Raw genomic sequence first — 25,882 nt, forward strand, 5'->3', positions numbered from 1 at the left:
TAGCCATTTTTTGCATTCCTTTACGATTTTCAACAACTAGATAAAAACTGTTTTTCATCTTGATGTAATCAGTAACTCTACCAACAGTACTTTTGATGCCTTTTCTTTACCTTTAGCTGAAGTTCAATTTTGTATGTGTTAACCATACACATTCAATATACAGTATTTAATTTAATTTAGGATTATTCTTTTACTTTGAAACCTTACATGGAAGGCTGTGAGGATGTCTTTGGTTCACACACCAAATGCTTTATGAGACAAAAAAGTAATTCAGGCTCTGTAGTCACCATGCTACGTAATGACTGAGTCATAATTTTGAATTGACAGTCAACATATATTAAATCAGATCATCTATTTGAAACAGTTGTATTTTATAAGCTGTAGCTGACAGTTTATTATCTTATCTGGGAGAACTCCTTTCTTCCTTCATCTTGCCTCAAAACTAATAGCCATGGAACTGAACTTTTGGTACAAGTCAAGGTCACAGCTTTGGAATAAAGTTATATATGCGAATTGCCTGTCTTCATGTTGAAAAGGTGAGTAAATCAAAAGTAGTGATATGGTAATCTTGCAGTGTGATCTCTTGCATTTTATTGAAACAAAATAAGAAGTTTTCTTGACTTTCAAAAACTGGTCTTGATGAAACTTTCTAAAGAAGCATTTTAATAAGCCTATTTCAAAATGCCCTTAAAAAATAAATTTAAAAAAATCAAGAATGGAAGTAAATTATAAGATGTGTACCTATATATCTTGATCACTCAACTTTTCTGGAAGGACAGGAATCAGGAGCTTGAGGGTGTGATCCTCTCTGGGTGGAAGAGGTGTGCTTGGAGTTGAGCAAGGGACTGCTGGATGCTCCCAGCCTGTCAGGCTCCAGTTCCCATTCAGATTCTTTATTATTTTTCTATGTTTCATCCTTTCCACTGCTGGGTTTTTCACTGAAATTTTGAACTGTGGGCAAAATTGTTTTCAAAAACTGGCTCTCATTCAATTCCTTCTTATCCCCTTTTTTTTAGTACACAGCAGTGAGATCTGCTGATGTGAGCTGAAGAGTCAGTAAAATAGAAATCAAATCTGCCTCCGAGGATCTTCCTCTTCTTTATTTGTTGATCCAAACTTTCCAGCTTAATCAATTTCTCTCTTATTCCTTGTTGGCACCAACCTTATAGGCCTGAAAGAAGGCAGTGGTTTTCATTGCTTCTAGTATGTTGTTGCTAAATTGCTCATTAATTTGCAGTGAAGAGCCTGTATATTATATACACACATAGAATCTCCATACTTCCCCATTAGTGCTGCCTTGATCAGTTGAAAAGTAGTGTTGCAGTCAAGGGGTTTTTATGGGGAGGTGGTAGGGGAAGAAAAAAATGTCTTAAATGGTAAGATTTTTTTTTTTTCTGAAATGAATTATGCATTATTCTGAGTAGGTGAGGACCGTGGATGAAATATTGGCATTTAATAATGTAATGCCAGAACCTCCTGGCATAAAGTTCAGCAGCTAGACCAATATTTAAACTGTTGAGCAACGTTATTGCTCTACTAAACCTCATCACTTCACATTTCTCTGCAAGAGCTACTATTGCCTCAGGCTGTAAATGGAAGATGAGATTTTATTATAAGTCTCCTGGATTAGGTACACAGGAACCACACTGGTTGACACTGGCTTTGATATATATGAGCAAAAGTTTATATAGTCATTTTTGCTGCGTTTCCATTCTAAAAGTTAATTAACTGATAAGATATAACCCTGGAGCGTGGGCCTTCTGACAGGACAAGACAAAGGTTTAGAGAAAAATTGAGACAAAGGTCTGATGCAATGAATGATGGAGGAAAGGCAAAATGCCAGTGCAGTAGCTCAGAGAATGTCTCACTTCGGTGTAGCTGTACAATCTGAATTTATTTGCCTGTGCCATGTCAAACTTGCTCATAGAAACAAATTACTATGAATTCCTGCTATGTTGTATTTATGCTTTCATTATAGCAACAGCAAGAGTTGTTCTCCCAAGTACAGCACATTTGTATGGAAAGTTCCCTTTCCTCTGGGCTTCTGATGAATTAAAAAGCTGCTATTTACTGTTTCTTTGAAATACACAGTTAAAATTCCAAATATCAGTTCTTGCTTCTGAAAAGGAAATGTGATGCGAATCGTGATGAATTTTCAAAGTATTCAGCTGGTTTTGCATTGAATTTTGTTTCCTAAATAACTTATACTAAAATGGAAGAAATAATTACCTCTTCGGGAAATTTTGGAAGTGTCCCTCTGGTTATGTTCCCTTGTTTTTAAGTGTCATGGTAGTGCTGGGCATGACTGGAGATAGAATTTGTTCCCTCTTCAGGGAAGGAAGGGTCAGACGTTCCTCTGGGGTTCGTGTCACTGAGGCAGCCTCAGGTCTGGGTGTGCTCCTCAGGGATGCCCTCCCTGGCTGGGTCCTGCCTCTCTAGAGGGGAGCACAGCCCCTGCTGCTGCTGCTGCTGTGTGTGTGGACAGGGCTGGGAGGGGAATTTCTGCTCTTAGAGGAGGTGGAAGCTGATGATAAATCCTTGTGGCCCAGCCGCTCTGAAATGAGCATGTGAGGTAAATGTGGGTCTGCTGTTGTTGCAGTGGTGCAGTGTGAATAGCCACCTCCACTTCTACAAAATTTTATTCCAATTTAATTTCCAAAGATGACCTTCCCCTGCTTTAAGTGCTCCTCAATTTGAACCTCTGATCTTGTAATGACAGTTGGCAGAAACCTTCTGCATCAGGAAAGATTCACACAGAGAGCAATTTTATGGGGGAAACTGCTCTGAGCTCCAACAAAGATGAACAAAACTTCACAGGTGAAAAGAGGGTATAAGCTGAGAGTCTAACTGGTGATTTATTATAGCCAAGATTAAAATGATTTGTACTGGAAAGACTGTAATAAAAGAAAATGCAGCATAGTGCCGTGTCCCAGGCTGTGGTTGCCTGGAATGAAGATTACTAATAATCTTTCAGCAGGGTGGAAACTATTTCCAGGTCTGATGCAATTTATGTTCTATTGTATTAATTTTTTTTTTTTTTTGCATTTGATTGCTTTTTTCAGTTAAGTAAGCCATCAATTCTATTATCTGTACCAATGGTAAAGGAATCATGATAGAGAACTTTCTGTGTCCAAATGTTGCATTTGGTATACATGACTAATCCTATTGTGATCAGTGTTTGGATTGTGTAATTTCTTCAGAAACAAATGCTTGCAAACAAATGTTTTATTCATAGAAGAATCATTAAAAAGAAAATATAATAGGGTCTGTTGTTTTCCTGTTGAAATAATTGTGAGTTTTCCCATTGTTTCAGCAATAATGCAATCTGCTTTATAGCCCCCCCAATTATAACAAGTTAGTGAAAATTTAAGATGAGTAGCAGCAGCCAAATAAGAAATGTTTCTATTTTTTCTGCCCATAAGAAAGGAAGAGAAGATCATTGCATGAAAACCTCAAAGTCCTGTAAGATATCTCCCTTTGCATCTTCTCTGATCTTCTGCCTTGTTTTTAAGAGATGAGAAGGAAAAAACAGATAGTCCCTTTAGATCTGTTAGCTTCAAAAGAGAAGTAGAAGGGAATGTACTGGCAGTGAGAATGGTCTGAACAGCAAACTTGAAGGAAGATGGGTGTAATTATTTTTATTATTTTTAAGAGGCAAAGCTATTGGATCTGCTTCATTCACACATGAAGTTCATTTAGCATGAGACAGGTGAAATACCACTCCTAATACTTATGGAAATCAGGGTCTTTTGTATACCCAGTTTAGAAATACAGCCTTCTTGGACTATTTGTCTCTCCTGGAGGATTTGGGTGTCTTTTTTGGTTTTGTTTGTCATCTTTTTTTTTTTTTTTTTTTTTTTTCTCCTGATGAAGAATGGATTCCCTGACATAGGGTTTCGAAAAAACACTTTTCTCCTGCACAGTAGGAATGTTGGGGAAAAAGTAGGAAAAGCCATTCTGGATGGATAATATACATATTATGTACATATGCATGGAACTCCCACACATCAGAGTGTGACTCTGCTCTTCCTGGGATTCCAATCTGCGTATTTAGTTTTCCCACTGGGTAAATCTCCTGAAAACTCTCAAACATTTCATTTTTCAAGGCTGTAGGAGGGAAATTTTTCACATTCTCTTTCACTTTCTCACTGCCTGTTACCTTTAATCTAAATACAGTGTCTTTACTGTACTTACGCTGTGCTGACCCTTGAATCTCAAGTCCAGTATCTTTATTTTTCTCTCATGAGGTGGACAATATTGTATGATGGCTGAAAGATACTTAATTTAGATAACATGAATTATTTGAGTATGCGTTTTTATTAGTTTCAGTCAAAGTAATTTCAGTTGCATTATCAGTTTTAGACTGGAGATGAGTAGCCAGACTTCAGACCTCAATGCATTTAGTATTCTTATCTATTATTTTATGGTAGAAAAGTGATAGTTAGAGTGGAAAGTTTTATGCAGGACCATATATATAAAATCCACTGGTATTTCAGAAAACTTTGAGAGCACTTTCCATGAAGGGAATGTAGATTAGGATGAGTTGAAAAGCTGTTGAAGGGCCTGTGTATGTCCCAGTAGCTTTAGCTGCTGGTCCTGAACAAGGGGGCAAGAGCAGAGTGAGTTTGGAATACCAAAATGGGAAGAGCCGGAGCTGGGGAATGGGGAGCTGAGGAGGAAAGGTGGACTCAAGTCTTGAGGTGTTACCTTGGACCATCATATTTTAAATCTAATGTTGGAGCAGTTGTGAATATGTGGGTGTATTAGTGTTGTTCTGGATTTAGTATCTGTGCTTCACTGCAGAGGAAGTCAGTGCTTGCCTAATCAGCTGAGTAATTTTCCAGCTTGAGTTACTAGAAATACTGTAATGTTTTGTTTGTTTTCCATTTTCTCTCTCTCTCATGTTATTTGGCATATTTGATTCTCTGTATTTACTGTCATCTCAATGCATGTATTTATAGCAGGATGGCTTAGTCTTATTTTCAAGTTGTGCAATAAATAATTCATCTTAAATATAACTTGATGATAGGCGCTACAAAGAAATTGAACTCGAGCAATTTTGATAATTGTGGGCCACAGAAAGAGGAAAAAAATTAACATGTTTTTGTATTTTATGTTCTCAGAAAGGACCATAATTTCTATCATTAATCATCTAATGCACTTCCATTGATTTTCTTTTTAATAGAAAATGAAAATAAAAGCAATTCAAAACCTATAATAATGTTTGGGGGGAAAGGGAAAAATTGTGAAAGATTCTTTAGACTGATTGCATAATGTAGAAGCACTCAGATTGCAGCTATTCTCTGGACAAAGTAAATTTGAAACATTAAAAACTCATATTATTTTGCCTTCCTGGCCAGGCAGAGTCTGAACCACTTAGAATATGAAAACGCTTGTATAAAAATAGTGCTCAGCATTAATTTATCAATCCTGTGTTCTGCATTCAGTGTGTGGGTGGGAGGAGGAATGGGCTTTACAGCAATGCACTTCTCTCTATCTCCTCATACAGTGGGCAGCTGTGGCTCACAGATGAGGAAAAATAAAACCTCAAGTCACACAGCTTGGCAAAATTGACATGTGCAGCTCAGCCCTTACAGCAGTTCAGATCCTGTATTCCAAACCAAATAATCAATCACCCACTCTATGAGTATCAAATTCAAATTGCACTCTGAGGAGTTATTTTAGATGGAACAGAGATGAGTCCAGTTGAAGGCATTAAATGGTGCTGGAGGTGCCCTCCCACCATGCTGGCCCTTAGCTGCAGCTGGAACTCCTTCGGGGGCTTCTGTGCCTACATTAACCCCATGCACGTGTTACTGTGGAAAGGCTGCAGAGAGAAACCAGCCTAAAGAGCAGCCACAACATGGACCTTTATCTTGAGAAGGATGTGCACAGTTTTGCATTCTGTTTGTCCCTCCTTTCTTAATTCTATCCCAAACTTCTTCCCTTTCCCATTACAATCTCTTCTCCATGCTGATGCTCTGTGCCTGACTTTTCTGCCCATTTCTTCCCTGACCCCTTTTCATGCAAATCATTTCAGTTGCTTTCCTTTATCTTTCAGTTGGTATTTACCATCTTTATTGCATCCCAAGCTCATCTCGGGCTCCCCTTGTTTGTTTATAGAGCCTGTTGGTTGGGATCTGTGTTTATTCAGTGCTTTGTTTGCATGGTGGAATTTGTCAGCCCTTTAGCACTTCTGTCAATATCATTAATAATTACAGAATGGGAAACTGGTGACCTCAGAGACAGTTTTCCTGCTGAATAACTAGTTGTCCCAGCTCTTCCTTAGTTATTTGTACGAGATTTGTGTCTGTGATGTCCTTGCTGGCATAATTTGTTCTTTTTCTCAGACTTGCTTTTAGTGGTTATCTTATGGAGTGTTCTGTAAGTCCAGACTTTGGACACACTTCATGGCAGGGAGTACTGCCATCCAGAGGGGCTGCCACAGGGATGGAGTTAAGTGTATGTTTATTTTCTTATAGAATCAGGACTTTAAACTTCAACCTGTGTCTCAGCTGAGCCTTGTCTTATGTCTTCTACTCTGTCTGATTCTGGCCTGCTATAATTAGGGTTGCATTAACATACCAATAATAGTGTAAATGTTCCACCTGGGATTCTGAAGAAACTTGTTCTAAGTATGAAAGAGCATCAGTAGAGAAAATAAATGAGGTCATCATGAGTTATGGGAGTATACTTATAGTAAGCATGCCTAGACCCTTATGGTATTTTATTCCTTGGTTTTCTAATATATTATCTCAACTTCTTTTTCACTTCCCAGTAGTGATATGTGTAAGCAATGATGTGTTCTCTCATTACATTGAGGGATACCAAGAATAATTATGCAACAGAAATGAGGCTTTTTCTGAACAAGAGGGTAAAGAGCTATATTAAAATAATAGCTTTGACTTTACATGCTGGCTTTGATTTTTCAACAATTCTTAGAATTTGAAGACAGGGAAGATTATGACCTTATTTTGCCTACACCTCTTGGCATTAAAGCTCTTGTCTAGCCTCATAGCTCATCCTATTGTTCCTGTACTAATTCCAGTCATTTCATTTGCCCTACTGCATAGCTTCAGTTTTAGTGTTTGGCCTGAGTGTACCTTCCTGGAATTATCAGTCATGGTTTTCAGATGTCCTAATGACATTTAATTCCAGAGTTTTGAAAACACAAATTTACTTTTCTCAAATTGAAAGTGCCATGGTACAATATAATTTTACTGGTTCATAGTTGATACTCTCAGTCTTTAGCTTTTTACCCTTTGGAATCTGTTGGAATGCATTTTTAAAGGAGAATTGATTGTAACTTAGGTAAATGAACATGATTACAGAGGCTGTCTGTAATTGGATTTTTACTTAAGAGGAATTAAATTTATGTTATGTTTCCTTATTGGAGGCAGTGCTGTGCCTGTACTCTTTCATTCTCAATACAATTCCTTTTTTTAGGATCATCTTCAATGCTCTTATGCCAGGCATGATCACTTGAGAGCACCTGAGTCCCCTCAGTTTGATGCTGACACCCTGCTTTGGTGATGCTGTAACATCATCCAAGGATGCCTTCAGTGCCTCTGCAATCTGACAGTGTGCAAACATTTGATTTCACCATCTAAAAGTTTATAGGAGAAGTGTCTGTTATTTACTTTCAATTTAGGAGAAATGTAGTTACAGAATGTAGCTCCCATATGCTTGTGTGTGCCATATGCTGAGATGCTGGCACGCAGACACACTCTTGTGGGTGGGAATGCACAGCCAGAAGACAGAGACTGTCACACTGCATATCCCCTTAGCAGTCCTTGCTCAGTCTCCTGGCAGGGCCCTGTAGCAGCAGAAAGGGAAATTTGCTCCCCAAGCTCTACATTTAACACTTGACTTAAGCCTTGAAGCAAAACATGCAGCTGTTTTCATTGCTCATGTTTATTGCTTTGTTGTGTTGGCACCTTCATAGGTGCATCCACACAGTCTGCTAAACAATTCCAGCCCTTCCCTGAATAAAAGTTATTTTCTTTCAGTCTCTTAAACCTGGCTACCTTTCATTTTAATTCATGAACTCATGGTTATTATTACAAGAGAAAGTATTTTGGTTTTTATTTTTTTTGTGACAGCAGTTCTTTTTATATCAGTGGAAGAATTGCATTAAAAATGCCATGCCATAGTGTGGCCCCAAGTGTTTAATTCCAGTTGGTGGGGTTGACTGGTGGTAATAAAAAGAATAGTAGGAGTTCAAGAGGAAATCCTGCATTTCCTCTCTTGGTGGGAATGAATATTATAATTTGAAAGCCTTTATCTGGTAGTGTCCGATATTAGCAGTTTTTGTCATATGTTTGTGTCCATTTTAAATGCTTTAGAGATGGTAGAAATCACACATTATGCCTAGGAGGGATTTGTTACTGTGATTTTTTTTCTCAGTGCATAGGACTGCAAATGGACTGCATTTGCTCTCTGGGGGGTATCCTGCTTGAAAAAACAAAAGAAATGTTGACATAACAGAAATAGCTTTGCGGTATGAGTTTATTTAAAACCATTGTGACAGAACTGAGGATTAAGGGGAAATATTTTTTATGCGGCATAAACCACATATGAGCCAAACCAATCAGTAGTTTGAAACCACTGAGGATAAATAATTTTATTTTCCTGAAGGTTCACTGAAAACAAATTTCTCTCATTCTCTTTCCAGAACTGCCTGTATATGAAAATATTTTTCTCTTAGAAGTTAAAGCTAAGTAAACTGGGAAGTTTGCAAGAAGCAAAAATGAGGGGATTGGTTTCTGATGGAACCACTGGAGTTGGGTTCATTTTCTCTGCTGCTTTCTGCCTGCCCCTTCCCCATCTGTTAAAATACCCTAATGGGCTTTTGCTTTATCATTTTGTTTATTTTAACAATTCATGCAGCTCACCTCAAGCCAGGTTTTAAGCATGTAGCAAGAGTCACGGGAGATCCTCCTCCTCCCCTCCTTTAGGGGTTATTTCTCTTATCAGAGTACACATTAGACATTATTTTCAGCCCCTTCTTGTCTCCATGTTTATACATATCTAATTCACTATATTATTTGTTACTTTAACTTTCCTCTCTCATGTTTCCATTGTCAATAATTTCTTTAAGCTCCATAATCTCCGTCAAATATTTTCCCTGATTTCATATGTCCTTATATATATAGTTCTATTTTAGCATCCAAATAGGCTCAGTGAGCTTGGTGAATTATTTGAATGCTTAAAATTGTGTCCGTTTGTGCAGAAGTTGGGGCGGTTAGACAATAACTGATCACAGCAGTGGGGTGTCTGGTTTAACATCGATACCTAGAACTTCTATTGCTTGTCCTGACATCATTAACAGTGTCAGGAATGAGCTGTGCTTTTCTGGCAGCTCCTGCTGAGCATGGCTATGGGATGGTTTGCTCTGGAATCACAATTCCTGCTGTGTGGGGCTGGCAGTGGAGGACGATGTTCATGTCCCTGCCAGCCGCCGTCGCGATGCTGAGGAGATGCTCTGCATCCCCTTGGCCACACCTCACGTGGTCACAGCTGTGTGGCCAAGCCTGGGGTGTCCTTGCTGAAGGTAATGAGGCTACACGGACCTTGGCCACCAGAGTCTCTCACCTGTTTAACCTTCCTGAAGAGGGCAATTAGGCCGTGTCCCGCGCAGAGCTGTGACCTCTGTCCTGTAATGAGGAGGGGAGGGCTCCGGGCTCACAGCTGGAGCTGGGAGCTGGGAAGGGTCACAGCATTGGAAGTGAAAGGCAAGGATCAGCAATTTAGAGGTGGTCATTATTATGCTGATTTGCTGTCACTTGGGTCTAAAGAGACATTTAACAATTGCTTGCCTTTTGCATGCTCTTCAAAATGCTGATTTTTTCCATAGAATCTAATTACATTTTAATAAGATCTTTTTGTATTTCCAGGTGATTGCTAACCCATTCCTTTCTCCCATACAGTGCTATAGTTAAAACCCAAAAATCATGTGTATTCATTGCAGAGTTACACCCCAGTAAATCCTTTAACTGTAAGAAAACAGAGTTGTTTTTACCTTTCTTTTCATGCACTCTTACTCACATTAATTGCTGGCAACAAGGAAAATATATGCAGCCTCAAAAACCTGAATTATTTAGCAATTGTCATAAAATAATATCACAGGTTGTTAAAGTTAAATAATAAAATCTGTATGAAATAACTTCATCCTTAGTAGTTTTATGATGCAATGTGTGGACTTGCCCAGAATCAGAGAGCCCAACATGACTAAAATCTCATGGCCAAATTCAGTTCATTACTCTGTCCCTGAGTTTATTACCTTAATCAAGTCATGACCTGCCTTTGCTTTGTTTAACCTGCACTGGAGGATATAAATAGCCTATAATCTTGGAGGTTTTATGAGAATTAATTATTATTAATGAAATGAAAGACTCCATGATGTGCAGGCTATTTTTATTTATTATAATTACTTACTATTAATTCACTGAATTTAGCAAGTTTTATCCTAGGTTTCCTGTGACTCAGATTCATACATTGAATACTTTTGTTCTCTATCATGGCTATACAGTACCAATATCCACTGTGAAAAATTAATTATTACTTCTAAAAAAGGACAGCAGACAAAGTGGGAGAGTATAAGAGGTATCACAATATTTAGGGAGCTCAGTGGGGGGGGGAGACAGATCTGGTACTTACACCTTGCTGAAGGAAGCATTTAGCTGTGGCATCTACTGAGTCACTCCTTTCATCTGAAATATGGAAAAAATGATGGTTTTGGAAAAAGAAGCTTTCTTTTATAGTTTTTAGGGGCTTTTTTTTTTTACCACAGTTTCAATTCCATGAGTAGCAAGCGCATCACAGCTTGTGAATCCTGGCCTCGACCAAATATGTTTTCTGGCTCATGGCCACAGTGTTACTATTTTCTTGCTTGATTGTACAAGGTATCATTGGTTACAGTGTTCCCACAACCTTTAAAATGACTGCTCCTTGAGAATATTGAGTTTATATCATCATTTAGATAACACACTGGTCAAACAAGAACGTGTCTTTATGGTTTAGTGAAGCTTCACTCACTGAGTGACACACGAACAATGCCCTAAAACCAAATCAGCTTTATCCTGTTAATCCAGGGGAGAGAAACTCACACAGAACACCAGGACTGACTGCCCAGAGTGTAATGCAGTAAATATATATATGAGAACATAAGGCTTTCTGTGTTTTCTGTGCCCTTGCTTGCAGCTGTGACGTGCCTGTCGGAGCAGGGCGGCTCTGCTGCCGTCGGGGACTGCGTGCGGTGGGCAGGAGCGATGCCAGCCCTGGTCCAGGAGTGCCACATTCCCTGCAAGGATGACTGCACTTTCACCCCCTGGTCTAAATTCACAGCCTGCTCCTCTGACTGTGACACAGCCAGGAGCAGGAGGCGCTCGCTCACAGGTATAATCTTTTACAATATTTATCTGATTGGGAATAATGCCTCTGCAGTGTTGGAGTGGTGGGAAAATCCAGAGCATCCTTCATTGCTTTTTCATCTGGCACTGATCATTGCCAGCCTTATACACATTCCAGTACAAGAGCAGTGCAGAAAAGGTATAAAGGTTTTAGATGTAAACCAAATCAAACAGTGACCAGGCTTTGTGCAAGTTTATCTGACCTATTAATCTGGGAAGCATGCAGAAAATACATATACAGGAGTACAAATCAGTGTGATTTTCTGGAGGAAATTTAAAATTGGGAGTTTTGTGCTCAGCGGTATGCCCCAGTTCAACAGGGCAAATTAATACCATGAATAAAGAAAACCCAGTACCATTAGAGCAGCTTTGTTTGATCTTTTACATGTGTTCATTAAACTCACCAGTTCAAACCATTTGATGGATCAGTCTTCCATGCTTGCTGTTGAGGTTTGTTATTATGTTATTTGAATGCTGACCAAACTGAAAAGCTTTAAAACTCCTTAATATGAATAGTTTGGAACTGCATGTTTTGCTGGGAGTTGTCTTCCCCCACGTGCATAGTTAAGTAAAAAAGAATTATACTGTGCTTACATGGTTTACAAGAAATTTGCTGTTATTGTTCTTCTCAACAGTCACATCTTTTCATGTTTCTGTGTTGTGTTTGAGAGCTAATATGTACCCGGCTTGAGTTGCTCCTTTAATAGGGATGAAACTTCAAAGATTTTGACTGTGGAGTAGAGTGCTAAAATTGCTGTAAGAATATCTGCTGAGATAAAAGCTGGGACCTGGAGGGCAGCAAAACGTGGTGGCCACCACTGCTCCTTCCTCCAAGACTCACTTGTCCTTGCCTGCATGGCTGTATTCTTACTCCATTTGTTACTGCTGGAATGTTCTGTATGTTTTACTAAATAACAATTACAGTACACATTGATACTGGTTTCAAGCTGCCATTTGTCAGTGTGGCTCATTAAAGGATAAAGATTTCTTTTTCACTAAAACTCTCCAGTATTATACAATGCTCTGTAGTTTCTGGCAAAGAACATATTCTAAAGTGTTCTCTATACCAGTGCCTGTAGGTTTATAGTAGGAGAAATGCTTGATCCCTAGCAAAATAATAGGTGCCTGGTCTTACAAAAAATATGTAAAAAATAATTAATAATTACTTACAGGTAGTTCTAAATCTGATTTTTCTTTATGAGCATTGTGCAAGTTACAAAACAGTACAGCCCTATCTATCCCCTTTCTTACTCTGTTCTACATCAGATGGAGATCTGTTCAATTAAGTGGACCAAAAGTGATTTCTAATGCCCAGGTTCTGTTGGTTTGTCTCCTCACCTGCGCTGCGTTTGTGACCAAGCACCAGCAGTCTCCCCATCCGACCTTGCTGGGTTCCATTTTTCCTGCCAGGATGGAGCTCGTGGTCTCAGCCTGTGGCCAGTGAAGGTGTCCTGAAAAACAAGTGGTGAACATGCAGTGAATGTCCCAGGTGGGGATGTGACAACGCCCCAGAGAGGAGAAGGGGACACCCAAATCAGACACTGGCTTTGGTTTGGCCCCTTCTCAAAAGGGGAACTCAGTGAGACAGGTGCCAACTTGTATTTGCATAAATGCTTCTTGAAAAATAGACACAAGTCTTGAAAAAAATCTCATCTGCAGGAACTCAAAAATTAAGGAAAATGCTATTTTCAAAAGTATTTTGTGATGTTAAGAGACCTTGATCCATTTGCATTTCACCTCTCTGTAAGTGTGCATGAATTGTACCTCTTGTTCATCAACTGCGTGTTTCTGTTCTCAAGTGAATGCTTTGGCTTCATTATAAGAGTTCATTGATAATGTCATTTAATGGAAATCTTCTAATTGTTTGCTGAATATTTGCGTGCTCTCCACTCAATTTTTAATAGTATAATTCATTTTACTTTGTAATTCGTCATTGACTCTACATACGAAACTAGTCATTACTTAAGTGAAGGACTTATTACAGAACATATCAAAATTCAAAGACATTATAATGGAAACACCATTTTTAGGTGAGTCTTCAGTTAATTAATACAGTCAGTTAATTCTCTGCATTGTGGATACAAAGCACTTTCTGTATTTTTAGTGTTTTCTATAATTTTATTTACAGTATGTACTATCTGATAATATTTAATATATAATGTTTCTTAGTATTCAGAAATGTAATTAAAAAAGGAAATTCTATTTAATTGATGGGTTTATGTCCTCAAAAAAATTTGGAGATGGTATTTTTAGCAGTGATCTTTAAAGCAGTCTGTAAAGATGATAAAAATATCACTACCACTAATTCTAAAAATATTTCTATGGGAAGGGTATGGGATCAATGTCACTTTTCCTCTTAAAATAGGGCTTTCATAGCAGCTTCATTTAGGGGGAAGATTCCAACAAAACAGATGGCAGGGCAAGTTGTTAAAAAAAACAGTCACATAAGTATGAGGTTATTAACATCCTTACCTCAGTGTGTTGTGCTTTGTGTCATGGTGGCAAAACGTGGGCAAATCCCAAATTCCCATGTTTACTAACACAATGCAGAGCACACAACTGAACATAGAGTTTGTTGCTCCTCATGGCTTCTCAAACAGAAAAGGCTGGAAATGCCATTAGAGAGCTCTCAATCTGGTTAAAGTCTCTTAAAAGACTTTCCTTTAAGTATGGAGAGTTGTACCTGCATTTCCTCATAAATATATTCTTAAAATGAAAACATAGATTTATCTACCAAACTGTAAAGATGCTGATTGATTTTTTTTTTTTTTTGGCATGATTTTGTGCTGGCAAATTCTACATTCCCCAGAACTCTGAAAATACCATTTTGAAAGAGCTGGGGCTTGAAGGATGGTGATATTAAGGGTCTACAGTCAGGGGCCTTTCCTTGGCAGGTACATATTTGTATGGAAACAGGCATTGATGAGACCCAGCTTGTCTGGGGTGAAATGGCTCTTGGTTCCAGGCTGGAAAGGGGATTGTTGAGTTACATAACTTATCTTTTGGTTTTAGTATCTTATTTGTGTGCAATGAAGAGAAAACATTTATTCTGGCATCAAAGCTTTAAAAACCTTCTGCAAAACTGTTTTTAGTGCATTCAAGATTCCCAAGGAATATTTTGAGGATGGCATACAGATACAGTTTGTTGCTGATGCCAAATGCAAAGACATTCCTGAGCTCAGCCAGCATCAAGATTGTTCCACAGCATGCTGGCTGACCTGTGCCAAGAAAAGCATTGATTTTTATCTTTGGAGGCTGTGTACAGACATTTGTTCCCTTGAGCAGTTGTAGGGATGCAGAGAGCTTGAACTGTCTGTTTTGCATTATTTCTTCTTGTACTGGGACTGACCCCTTCTCATGCCTTGAAGTCCTGCAGGACAAGGGCATGGAGAGTGCAATTGCAGAGAGCTGTACTGTGGGTTTATTTGGATGCTGCTGCTGCTTTCTAAAACTTCTGAAAGAGCTTTCTTTTAAAACCTGTTGAAGGAACAGAGCAAAGGAAAACATGAAAGCAAACACAACCATTGAAATGCTTTCCAGCGCTAATAATTTACTGAGGATTATCTTTTTCTGTTTTCTTCAAAGCATGGTTTGTGTGCACAGCTCATCTTTAACTAATTTGTAAAGAAATCTCAAAGAAGTTGTAGCTAATTTAGGGTCCTCCGGAAGTTGTCCTGGCAACCATTGATTGTGAACAAATAGAAAACAATCCATTTATTTCCATCAGATAATTAGGGGAAAATAATATTATATGAAATTACAAAGCAGTTTCTGGGCAGACCATTTCTAGAGTGAGACTTTATATTTTACTCCTTCATCTACCCATCAGAACAGTATTTCCAAGTTCTCTGGTTGCCCCTGGAGGTAAGTACGTTGTCCTTGCATGCCAGAGCACTGGCAGCAGCTAATAGATGCCTCAGAAACATCCCTGAATATTAACATTCAGATTGTCTTGGTTCTAATGTGTTGAATTCATGCAAGTATAAATACTATGACGTGTTGTTATCAAGAGCAGCAGATGTTGAGCTAACGTGCCGATTCCTGTGGTCGGAACAGGGCGAAGCAGAAAGCGCGACAAATGCCAGAACACGGAACTTTATCCTCAAGTTGAGACGGAGCCGTGCCCCTGCGAGGCGTTCACCTCCCAGCCCCATGGGAATTGGTCTGACTGCATTATCAGAGGGGGTCCAGCCGAGCTGCAGCTGGGAATGGCGGCCCAGGGAGCGGCCAGGGAGTGTGGCCAGGGCGTGCAGCTACGAGCCATCGCCTGCTACGACAGGAGCGGCAGACTGGTGGAGCCATCTCTCTGTAGCACTTCGGGTAAGGAGTGTAGAACAGCACACAACACCTGTGAATAGCACTCTGTGGCTCACTGGGGAGCTTATCTGAGGTGTGTGCTTGCTGGAATAGCTCTCACAAGTTTGTCCTGGGTGTGGAACACAGTTCTTCAAATATCTACTTATTGCTCTTTAATACTGAGGTTTTCCTCAGTGTAAGGGTCTGCTGGCATTTCTGCTATGAAAATGAAGCACGAGAAGTCTCAGGTTGGCTATAGTGCCAGAATACCAGAGACATTTTCCTAAAAATCCCATAAAAGTAAAAGGTTTGGAGGAGGTGTATTTATTTCAGTCAGCATTTTATTAGAAGATGTCTCCTACTTTTGCTTTTACTTGTTTAGAAATTTTTATTTCCTTTCACTAAGTTTGGAGGTTTGCAGGGTTGTTTTCAATGAAGGAATTTACAATTTTCTAGAGACAATTATATTTAATTACAAAATGCCTGTGATGTCACCTGCTGTCCCTCATGCCAGGCACACATGGTTTCAGCAACCAGTGGTGTCCTCCCATTGGTTATGTTATGTGCCCATGTTAAGCTCACATTCACAGAGTGTATTTTCATAAATTCTTAGAATAGATTCTCATGTCCCTGCTTCCTGGGACACTTAAATTTCTTGTATAATCAAGTAACCTATATCAGAAAGAGAACAGAATTAAAATCAAGGAGAGCAGGGTGTGTCGTTCCATTTGGGTGTTTTTTCCCATTTTCCATGACATGCAGTTCATTGAATGGTTTAAGTTGGAAGTGACCTTAAATATCATCTCATTTCAGCTCCTTTCCACTCTCCCAAGTTGCTCCAAGCCCTGTCCAACCTGTCCTTGAACACTTCCAGGGATGGGTCAGTCACAGCTTCTCTGGGCAACCTGTGCTAGAGCTTCACCACAGTTAAAAATTTCTTCCTGGTATCGAATCTAGCCCTGTTACCTGTGCATTTGAAGCCATTTTTCCTTGTCCTATCACTTATCACAGACATAAGCCTTTATTATAGGAGCAAAATCTCCATCTGGGCTGCCTCCAAACCACTGCTGCTCTCTGACTTCCAGCCAAAAGCTTTGGGTCAGCTTGGAGCAGGATGTAGCAGTTTGGAATTCTGTTGATGAGCTGTATGATGGGATGGGGAGAAATGATGTCTCAGGAGGAGATTGTCATACAGTGGGCACCACAAATGTTCCTGAGGGTATGAGGGAGCCGAGAAATCAGCTCTCTGGAGGGTCTTCATGATGGGGATCAGCAGCCTGAGCCACGTGTAATAAAAGGAGAAAAACCCTCCACCTTAATGAAGCGATTCAGTCCTGGAGTGAATTCCTCTTGCAGCTGTTGATGGCTGTTCCAGCTGGCTGCACAGGTTCATAAAGCAGCTTTCCATGGTTTGTGTTTCAACAATGTGCTCTTGTACCAACTGATTGTGCCTCTGTGGCCCATGAAGGAGGAGTAGTGTACCTTTCCCTCACATTACCTTTTCTCCTGCAAAAAGGGAGCTGCTGGGTTTTGAAGGTGGGTTTGCCTGTGGCATGACTTGCTCTTTTGAAACACTCAGGGTTTTTATCACTGTTAAAAAGGGGAGGTTGTCTATGCGTGGGGCTTTTCTAAATAACCTTGAAGCCTGTTTTCTGTCACTGATATTTATGTGGCATTTTTAATGGTCTGGCTTCTCTTAGGGAGGTAGTAGGGAGTGGTAGCTCCAGGGGAATATTGTTCACTTTGTTGTCTTCAGGTTTTTATGTGAGTAAAAATGATTGTGGCACTGCCTTGGCACAGGGCCCACGTCAGAGGCAGAGGGGTGGTCAGTGACTTTGGGCATAGACTGACTAAAAATGGGCAGAAGCTCCACAGGCTCCACTTCTATCACCTGGGACCTGCCTTCCAAGGTTACACAAAGACAAGCCTGATATTTATGGTCTCTAGAGCTGGGAACTTTCAAAATGCACTTCTGAACACCTTATTGAATTAGTGATAGAAACAAATCATTATCCAATTAATAATTAGCAGAATGCTTTTCAACCATAATGGAGAAGAGCAATTTACAGAAGCATGAAGAATTGCTAAGCCCTCAGAAATTATTCATGACAGTGTTTTTTTAAAGCAGCTCAGTTTGTCTTGCTCACCATTAGTATCAGGTGACCTTTTAACATTTGCTGGCTGGCCATGATTATGGCTAATTAATCCATTGTCTTATATATGGAATGCCAATCACGGTGGTGTCTGGGCATTGTTCTTGCTTTATGAGGTGGGGATAAGCAGCTTCCTCTTCTACTCCTTTCAGGTCTTCTGACTTCTCTTTGTTTCCTGCTCTTTTCCTTCTGCAGGACAGTGCTTTTCCTTCCTTTCCCTTGAACCAGAACAGAAGTGAGAAGTTGTAAGACTTAGACCTCAGCTTTTTGATGGGTCCTTTTGAAGAACTGCAGAATGTAGAAAGAGAAATGTAGGGATGTAAATTGGCCCTCAAGAGTAGAAACAAATTTGTCCCAGGTTTGGTAATGTCCTGAGTACATGGTGTAGGACAATAAAAATGGTGTAGAACAGAATAGCTTGTAGCTTTTGTGGAGAGCAAACTCTGGGCTTGTGCCTCCTTGCTGCTGTGATTTTCATTTTCCCTGACTGAAACCTTGTGAACTTAAACTTGAGTAAGGTTTATTTCACTTGGTCAATGTGACCTATTATGTGAGAGTATCAAAGTTGTCAAGTGAATGTGCAGTTCGCTTGAGTCTGGTGTGGAAATAAACTGCTCAGAAGGGTTTTGGTTCTGGGGCCCTCCTCTGATGCTGACTTTTTGCAGTAATTCTGCTTTTGTAGTTTGGAGAGTGAGGGGGGAGCCTAAACAAAAACCCAATTAAGTTTGTTCATCTGTGTTTCCTACAAGTTTAGACTCCAACTGTCCTAAGCCTATTATCTACAAATATATTAACCCTTTAAGCACACCTTCGCAACTGGAAATGCACAGTTTCTCCCCATTGGTGTAGTTACTGCAAGCAGATTATCCCAAGGTCCAGAAAGAGTGAAGACAGAGGCATTCCAGCTGAGGTCTGCAGTTTGTTCTGTCCCAGGACCTGAAGCCCAGGCTGGAGGGAGGGACCTCTGCCCTGAGCCACCAGAGCTGAGCAAGCCTGGTGTCAACACTTTGGGTCAGCTGTAGTGGGCACACTGATCACCACTGACTGATTTACCCATCCTCACTGCCATTTAATTGTGTGTTAGCTCATGGTCATTAGATATTACAAGCTTAAAAATACTAATCACAAGCTTTCCTGAATTTTATTTCTTTCTATATCAAATCTTTTCTGCAGGAAAAAAGAGTACACTTTTTTTTTTTTCCATGGCTGGCTTTTGTGATAAACTGCTCTATTTTGGTGGCGTCACCTTTTTCCTTGATCACCTGTTCAATAAGCTTGAGAAATGAGTGATCTGCATTTTCCAGTTGAGCTAGTGATTTTCTCCCAGGTTTGGTTCACCCTTGTTTTTCTTCCTTTAATTTGGAAATGCACCTATGAAATCATGGATAGAGGTAACAACCTCTAAATACATTACAAAATTATAATTGGTGGTTTGCCTCCATTTTCTTTCCCATCAGAAATATTGAGTTGAGCTCACTGCTAGTCCAGAGGGTCTTCATTTTCTAACTGTGTCTGGAGCATCCTCCTTGGCCATGAAATTGTCCTTTTAATTGCAGTTCATCCGCTTCTCAATCTGTCATCTGAGCTGCTCATACTATTTTTGAATTTCCATCTCCTTTGTTTTGAACAATTTCCCGTCGTCCCTTTCCTTCTCTCTTGTGTGCGATGCCAACAGGGTGTTTTTAATCTTAGAGGAACACAGGGTGCCTCATCTGTTCCAAAATCAAAGCTGGAGATTTCTGTGCACTTGCATGGAGGTTCTGCTTTTGATCCGACGAGCAATTTATGGAAAGCAGGAGTTTATGAACAGTGCTTATCCTATTCAAATTCTGCTGTGCTCACAACAACGGGAACCTGGAAGAAAAAGGCACCACAGACAAATAGATCCTGGTTTTAAATCACAGAGTGCTTAGCTGTGACCTGCACTCACCTTAAAAAGCTTTAATTATCTCTGAATTTATGAAGGGCACAGCAGGGATGCTCAGACACCTCCTTACTCTAACCAGTGCAGTCTCCTGTGAGCTCCAGCTTCTAGTGGACTAACCCATCCTAAAATAAAAAGGCTGGGATTGACTCCCCCCATTTTAAGAGAAAATGAGCTGTTTTCAGGTAGTTTTAATCCTTAGATTTTAATAAGCATTCTGCAGTTTTTTATTTGCATAGCTCAAAAGCCATAAGCAGAGCCTTATAGGTTAAAGGAATATGAGTCAGATCTGTCCTGATCTGAAAGCAGACTTGCTGCTTCTACAAGGTTTGGGGGGAAAAATTTGAATGAAAAGGTTGAAAATGCAACACTGAATAGGTGCTTGTTTATTTTTGGAAGTGTATCAGTTTTAGTAATTACTGTGATACACATTTTTGCACATCCAGTAAATTTTATTTTAAGGAGTGAAAATGTAGAAATCCCTGATTTTGAAAACCTTCAGAAATACGAGCTTTTCTGAACAGACATTTCTCTGTCTTTTTGAAAATATTCCAAAGTTTAATTTCGTTCTTAGTCTGAGTGACATTTTATATTGAAATTTCAGTTTTTAGTGCAACCTGTTGATTTCAGAACCCAGCTAGGCTCACTGTAATCACTTCCCAAAGATAACAAAGACATCCCTGTTTTATCAACATTACAGCACAAATCCAAAACACAGCCCCATACCAGGAACTGTGAAGAAAATTAATTCTACTCCAGCCAAAACCGGCACAGTCTCTCTATGTCCTTTTTATTACATGACTGGATTTTGTTAATGGCTGTATTGCTACTGGAAAGCTTTTCAAAGACTGCTTGAGGAAGAAACTTCAGCTAAAAATTGACCTTATTTTCTGTCTATCCCACCCTCTGACATGGGAATTAAGGCTGGATCACCGGACTGTCCTGCCCTCGAGTCCCCACTTCAGGACTCTCTGAAGCCACTGCCACCTTTGACTGTTTTCTGCTCTCTCACAGCTAAATAGCTTCTAAATTTAGCTCTGAAATCGTGGCTGGGTTCTGCTCTGGACTCTCTCTGACATTCCTACATGTCTCCTTGGGTGTGTGGTGACACTTTTAATTACAGCTGTGGCTGCCAGGGGAGCTGTAACACAGACACAGAGCCTGGGAAGGACCTGGCCTCCACTTCTTGTTTGACTATAGGATTTTTACATATTGCTCCCAAAACAGTGCTCAAAGAATGATGATTTATTCCTTATCTTTTCCTTTGCTGCTTTTTTTTCCTTTTTTCTTTTTCAAAATCTGTTCACCATGAGAAAATTTGGCCACGGTTCTTCCTTTATGGATGTTAAAAGACTTATCAAATGAAATTGGATCACAGGACAACTGTTCAGACATTGAGTTCTCTGTGTTTTTCTGGCAACAGAATCAAAGATAAACAGCCATCAAAAAAGTTATTTCTGAATGGGTCAAACTGGCTATCAAAGAAGCTTATTTAAGGCAAGGTGAGACTTCCCCTGAGGCATTAGTACACAGAAATGCACATTCTTCTAGGTCTTTATCTTCTTAGAGAAAGGAAGCATGCATCTTAAGAAAAAATATTTAGAGACTTGGCTTTTGGAGCAGCATCTTCTGTAAGTGCTGCATTTAGTCAGAGTGATGTCTGTTGTTACTCCTTGGCTCTAAATACACATCTTTATTGCTTATCTTCTTGCCCAAATTTCTTTTATGCTTTTTGCTGCATTCCATAAAATGACCCCTTTGAAGAGGTGGCAGTGCCAGACTTTGTGAAGGAATGGCTTTTTACTGTCCTCAAAGAGACTTTCTCATGTTTGACATTCACCATCAGCTGCCTCTTGCTGGACCGCCTCTGCTCACCCGTGCTCATGTCCATCACTTTTGTTTCTATTATTGGGCTCAGTTAGGAGATTTTTTGTTTTGTGGTTTTTTACAGATTGATTAAAGCTCTTCCATGGGACTTGGGAATGTTTTTAGTGTAGAAATTGTAACTCAGTGTAGAAATAGTCTGTGGGAGCTTTAGGAGAGCTGTGATAGCAGGTTAATGCACTGGGTGATCTCCTGCCCTGATTTCTGCAGCAGGCTGTGGAAAGAGAATTTCCTTGAAATGTGGCCCGTCTCTTCAGCCTTAATAACACATTTGTCACAAATACAGCCTGTTATGAGGCAAGGCTCTAATAAAATGTTACCATACAAAGACAGACTTAGAATTAACATTTTTCTCTCCCTACATGTCATTCCATTTAATATGCTATATTGGAAGTATGAAGAAATATTTAGCCTAGTCCTGTTCATGAATTACATATTCTAGTCCTAAGACCTCTGTCCTTCTGCTGCTCATGGAGAGCTTCATGATCCCTCTGAGATGTGTGGCTGCACTGGGAAGTGATGTGGGAGTTCATAGAATTCCTCTCATGTCTTATGTGGGGTTTTTTGCAACATTTTTTAACCCTTTTGCCTTTTATGCAGCTCTGATGAACAGGAATTTTAAGCAAATAAAAGGATGACAAATAATTTTTGAGTGGAGAGTGACAATTCCATACCTTTACTGCTCTTGGGGAGCCCTGTGGCAGCTGGACATAGTAGGTACTGTGGTGGAGTTCAGTGGGCATTAAAGGGGTTAATGCCTGACACATTCTGAAAATTTTCAGAAGCAACTTAATTAAAATTAAACCTAAACTTCAGCTCAGTCTGTTCTGAGGATTATCCTTGTGATACTGATGAGTAGTAGAGAATTTATCCTACCTTAGTCTCTTCCTGGGCCTGAAATACACTTTAATAGCTCTCTGTCCTCCAAGGTTTGCAAATGAGGATGGTGCAAATTAAATTACTGAGAGGCTGGTTTGCAAATCTTCAAATATCCCTCAGTGCAGACAGATACTCCCACTGTGACATCTTGGCTCTCATTTGTATTTGGTTAACATGGGGGAGTGACCACTAACAATGGTGTTGTTTAACAGGATTGCATTGCCTTCTGCTTCTGAATTCACTGAAGTCCTCCAGCACAGGAGATTGAACTACACAACCAGGGAGCTCAAAGTCACACTGCAAAATGGAAACAAAAGTCTATCAGAAATTCAGTACATCAATACTCTGTGCTGGGGCCTGCTAGTGTCACAAAAACGTCCTGTTTCCCTCTCAAGGTTTTCCATCATATAAATGAGTCACTGCTCTCCCCGTGCCTGAGCTGTGGAGAACCAGGACTGTTCCCTTCTGCAAAATTGTGTTTTTGTCAGATGTTTTTTATAGTAGAGCTTTATTCAAGGAGGTCAGATGCTTCTGCAGCAAGGTGACCTCTAATAGGTGGAGTGAAACTCCTTATGCAAGCAGATGGGACCTGGCAGCAGGTGCCTGGATTTTGGGTAAGCACTCATGGATCTTCCTGGTGCTGGTAATGGTTAGTGGCATCAGCACCTTTATAATTAAAGTGTGCAGCTGGGCTTCTCATTTAGTGTGGATGGGAGAAGGGATTGAGGCAGAGTATTGATTTTAATTATTGATTTGGGGGGTCACTGTGTTATTCACCCCCTGTGACACTGGGGAGGGGGCTGTGGAGGTCACAGCTGGCTCACAACCTTCCCCTGCCCTTCCAGTGCCTGTGTGAGCAGAGGCCCTTGAGTTTGTAAATTAAAGAACTAGGAATGTACATTTAAAGAAAAAATGTTTTTCATGCTGCTGTGAGCCCTCTTGATAGTATTAATTGTGCACTGATCTAATTAGTGTTCCTTCTGCAGAGTCATCTGCTGGTTTATTTTGTCTGAAATAAGAGCAATATTGTAATGCAGAATACATGACAATTATCAGGATGCAGGGACATGCATCTCCGTGTCCCATTTTGTCAAATGAAAGCCATAATGCTGTTGTCCAAGGCAAGTGTCTAAATGAGGCTTGTCTGTATCTTGGGGTCACAGCTTGGCAGCAGAAATGAGGTGGCATATTGTGGTGACAGTGCCCAATGTCATGGCTTCAGAAACTGGCAGAAAGATGCTCTCCATGGAGAGCCCCAAAGTCTGAAATTGAGTTTCTTGGTGTGCTCCAGCAGAGCCTGAAACCATTGACCCTCAGGACATCTGTGATTTACTGAGGGGGGTAGATACTTGCAGTGACATTTGGTGGCAGCTTTCTCCCAATGATGGACCCTTGGCTCTGGAAGATTCTTCCTGCCAGGTCCAAATTGCCCAAGTCTGTATTGATCTTCAGAGCACTCTGCAGTGCCCATCTATTTTCAGAGCTGCTGTGCCATCAGGCCTCTGAGAGAAGTCAGGTGTAAGAGAAAAGGGAATTTGATGGTCTGTGGACAATTTGTGTTTAGGATTTAAAAAAAGTCTTGTTTTCTTGTGTAAATATCATAATAAGAATAATAAATAAACACAGTTTTGGGTTTGTTTTAAAAACATGCTCATACTATTAATTGAGTAGCCTGGAAAAAATATATGGTAAACAATCCATAATAAAATACAGTGGGCTGAGTCTTTTTCCTGATGTATAGAGGATTCCAACACTGCTAAGGAGAAAAAACCAAAAAAGCTACTCTGTTTTATTTGAAGAAAACAGATGATTTTCCCAGTGGCAGAGTGATGAGCAAAGTATACAGAAAAACACAGCTGAGCTACTCCCCTAACTGCTATTGATCCCACTGGATGGTTTTTTATTTGAGTAAGGACTTTGTTAAGATGTCAGGGCTCCCAAGCAGCCAGGCCAGCCCTTCACCATGGGAGGGCAGCCCTGGGAAAAGGGAGCATCATTCCCACAGTTGGTTTTGGACAGACTTGTGCAGTGGATTTGTGCCCTCCTCTATCACATGTTCCCTGTGAGATGGATGTACAGTGTGCAGCCCTATTTATTTGCTCTATTTATTTGCACTCAGAAGGCAGCAGACGAGGCTCCTTCTCCGGAAGAGTTCTCAGCTTGTTCTGCAATCTGTTACAAGGAAAGTGCTAATTAATGGAGATTTCCTTATTGAGTTAAAAGATTAAATATATCAACTACCAGGGCTTGTATCTAATGCCAAGTGTATGCTTGGAAGTTCTTTAAGGAAGAAAACTGTAATGCAGAATCAAAAGAAATTAGAAATCATAATGCAAAGTCAGCACCAGCCCAACTGCCTCCTCGGGATTTATAGAGTCTGTGAAATTGAGCAATAAAACCAACCTTTGGATGAATTTCAATAACAATAATGTTGAGTTAAACTTACCAGCCTTCTTTACAAGTCCTCTCTGGTCTATTTAGAATCTCTAATCAGTCTGCTAGCAGATAACGTGAGCGTGTGCATCTTTTGTGGAGTAAGTGGGAATAAATTAGCTAAGGGTCCATTATTTGAGCCTTGCAAAATATTTGATGTGGAAGTTATTTTTGCTGGGTTTTTTGGCTGTGCATTTACTGAATGCAAATTAGATTATCTCCTAAATTTCTCAGCAAACTAATAATGTGTAAAATCTCTCAAATCCTTGTGTACAGTAAAAAAAGAAGATTAAACATTTGTTCTGTGGCAAGATTAAATCCTTTTCAGCTGCAACTCAAGTTTTTAGCAACTTAAGTCACCCAGACTTACTATGTTTAGTTCCCTTCAGTTAATAATTTTCTGCCTTGAAGCAGGATTTAGGTTTTGAGCGGGGATTATTTGGGACAAGGTGCTCCTCTTGCAGCTCACAAGCTTCTGGAGCTTTGTTTGTGCCATGTGGCCCATGGCCAGTGGCTGCCTTATTCTTGGCACACTGGGAAAGCCTCAGCCACAGAAGTATGATCAGCTGGTGGAGTTAAGTCTCTGAGCTGCAGTCTGTACTCCATGCTGAGTTTTAACCTGAGGTAAAGCAAAAGGTTTGCCTTGCAGGAGATCCCAGAGCTTCAGCTGAGCAGAATTTGGCCTACCAAATGCTGTGGTCCACCAGGTCTCCTTTATAAAGTCTTTAGCTATTACATTTTTAGCACTGCTTGGATTTACTGGCGCTATTTTGTGATATTTCACAGTCAGTAATCAAGTGAATGTGAATATTAATTGCAAAATGAATCAATTTTTTTTCCCCCTCTATCTTTGGTCTGTGTAATTAGAAACATTTCTCCTGTGTCACTGTCCACTCTGCTGC

At 40.0% G+C, this 25,882-nt stretch overlaps 1 protein-coding gene across 1 annotated transcript in view; it reads left to right on the forward strand.

The window, feature by feature from the left end:
- Positions 1-25,882, forward strand: part of THSD7B (thrombospondin type 1 domain containing 7B) — a 245,473-nt gene that overhangs the window by 137,918 nt on the left and 81,673 nt on the right. Inside the window, exons 13-14 of the mRNA XM_058809582.1 lie at positions 11,203-11,397; positions 15,468-15,731. Of these exons, the coding sequence (XP_058665565.1) occupies positions 11,203-11,397; positions 15,468-15,731 (459 nt within the window). The remainder of the gene's footprint in view (positions 1-11,202; positions 11,398-15,467; positions 15,732-25,882) is intronic.

The sequence above is a fragment of the Ammospiza caudacuta genome, chromosome 8, assembly GCF_027887145.1.
Source record: "Ammospiza caudacuta isolate bAmmCau1 chromosome 8, bAmmCau1.pri, whole genome shotgun sequence".
In the NCBI taxonomy this organism is placed as follows: domain Eukaryota; kingdom Metazoa; phylum Chordata; class Aves; order Passeriformes; family Passerellidae; genus Ammospiza; species Ammospiza caudacuta.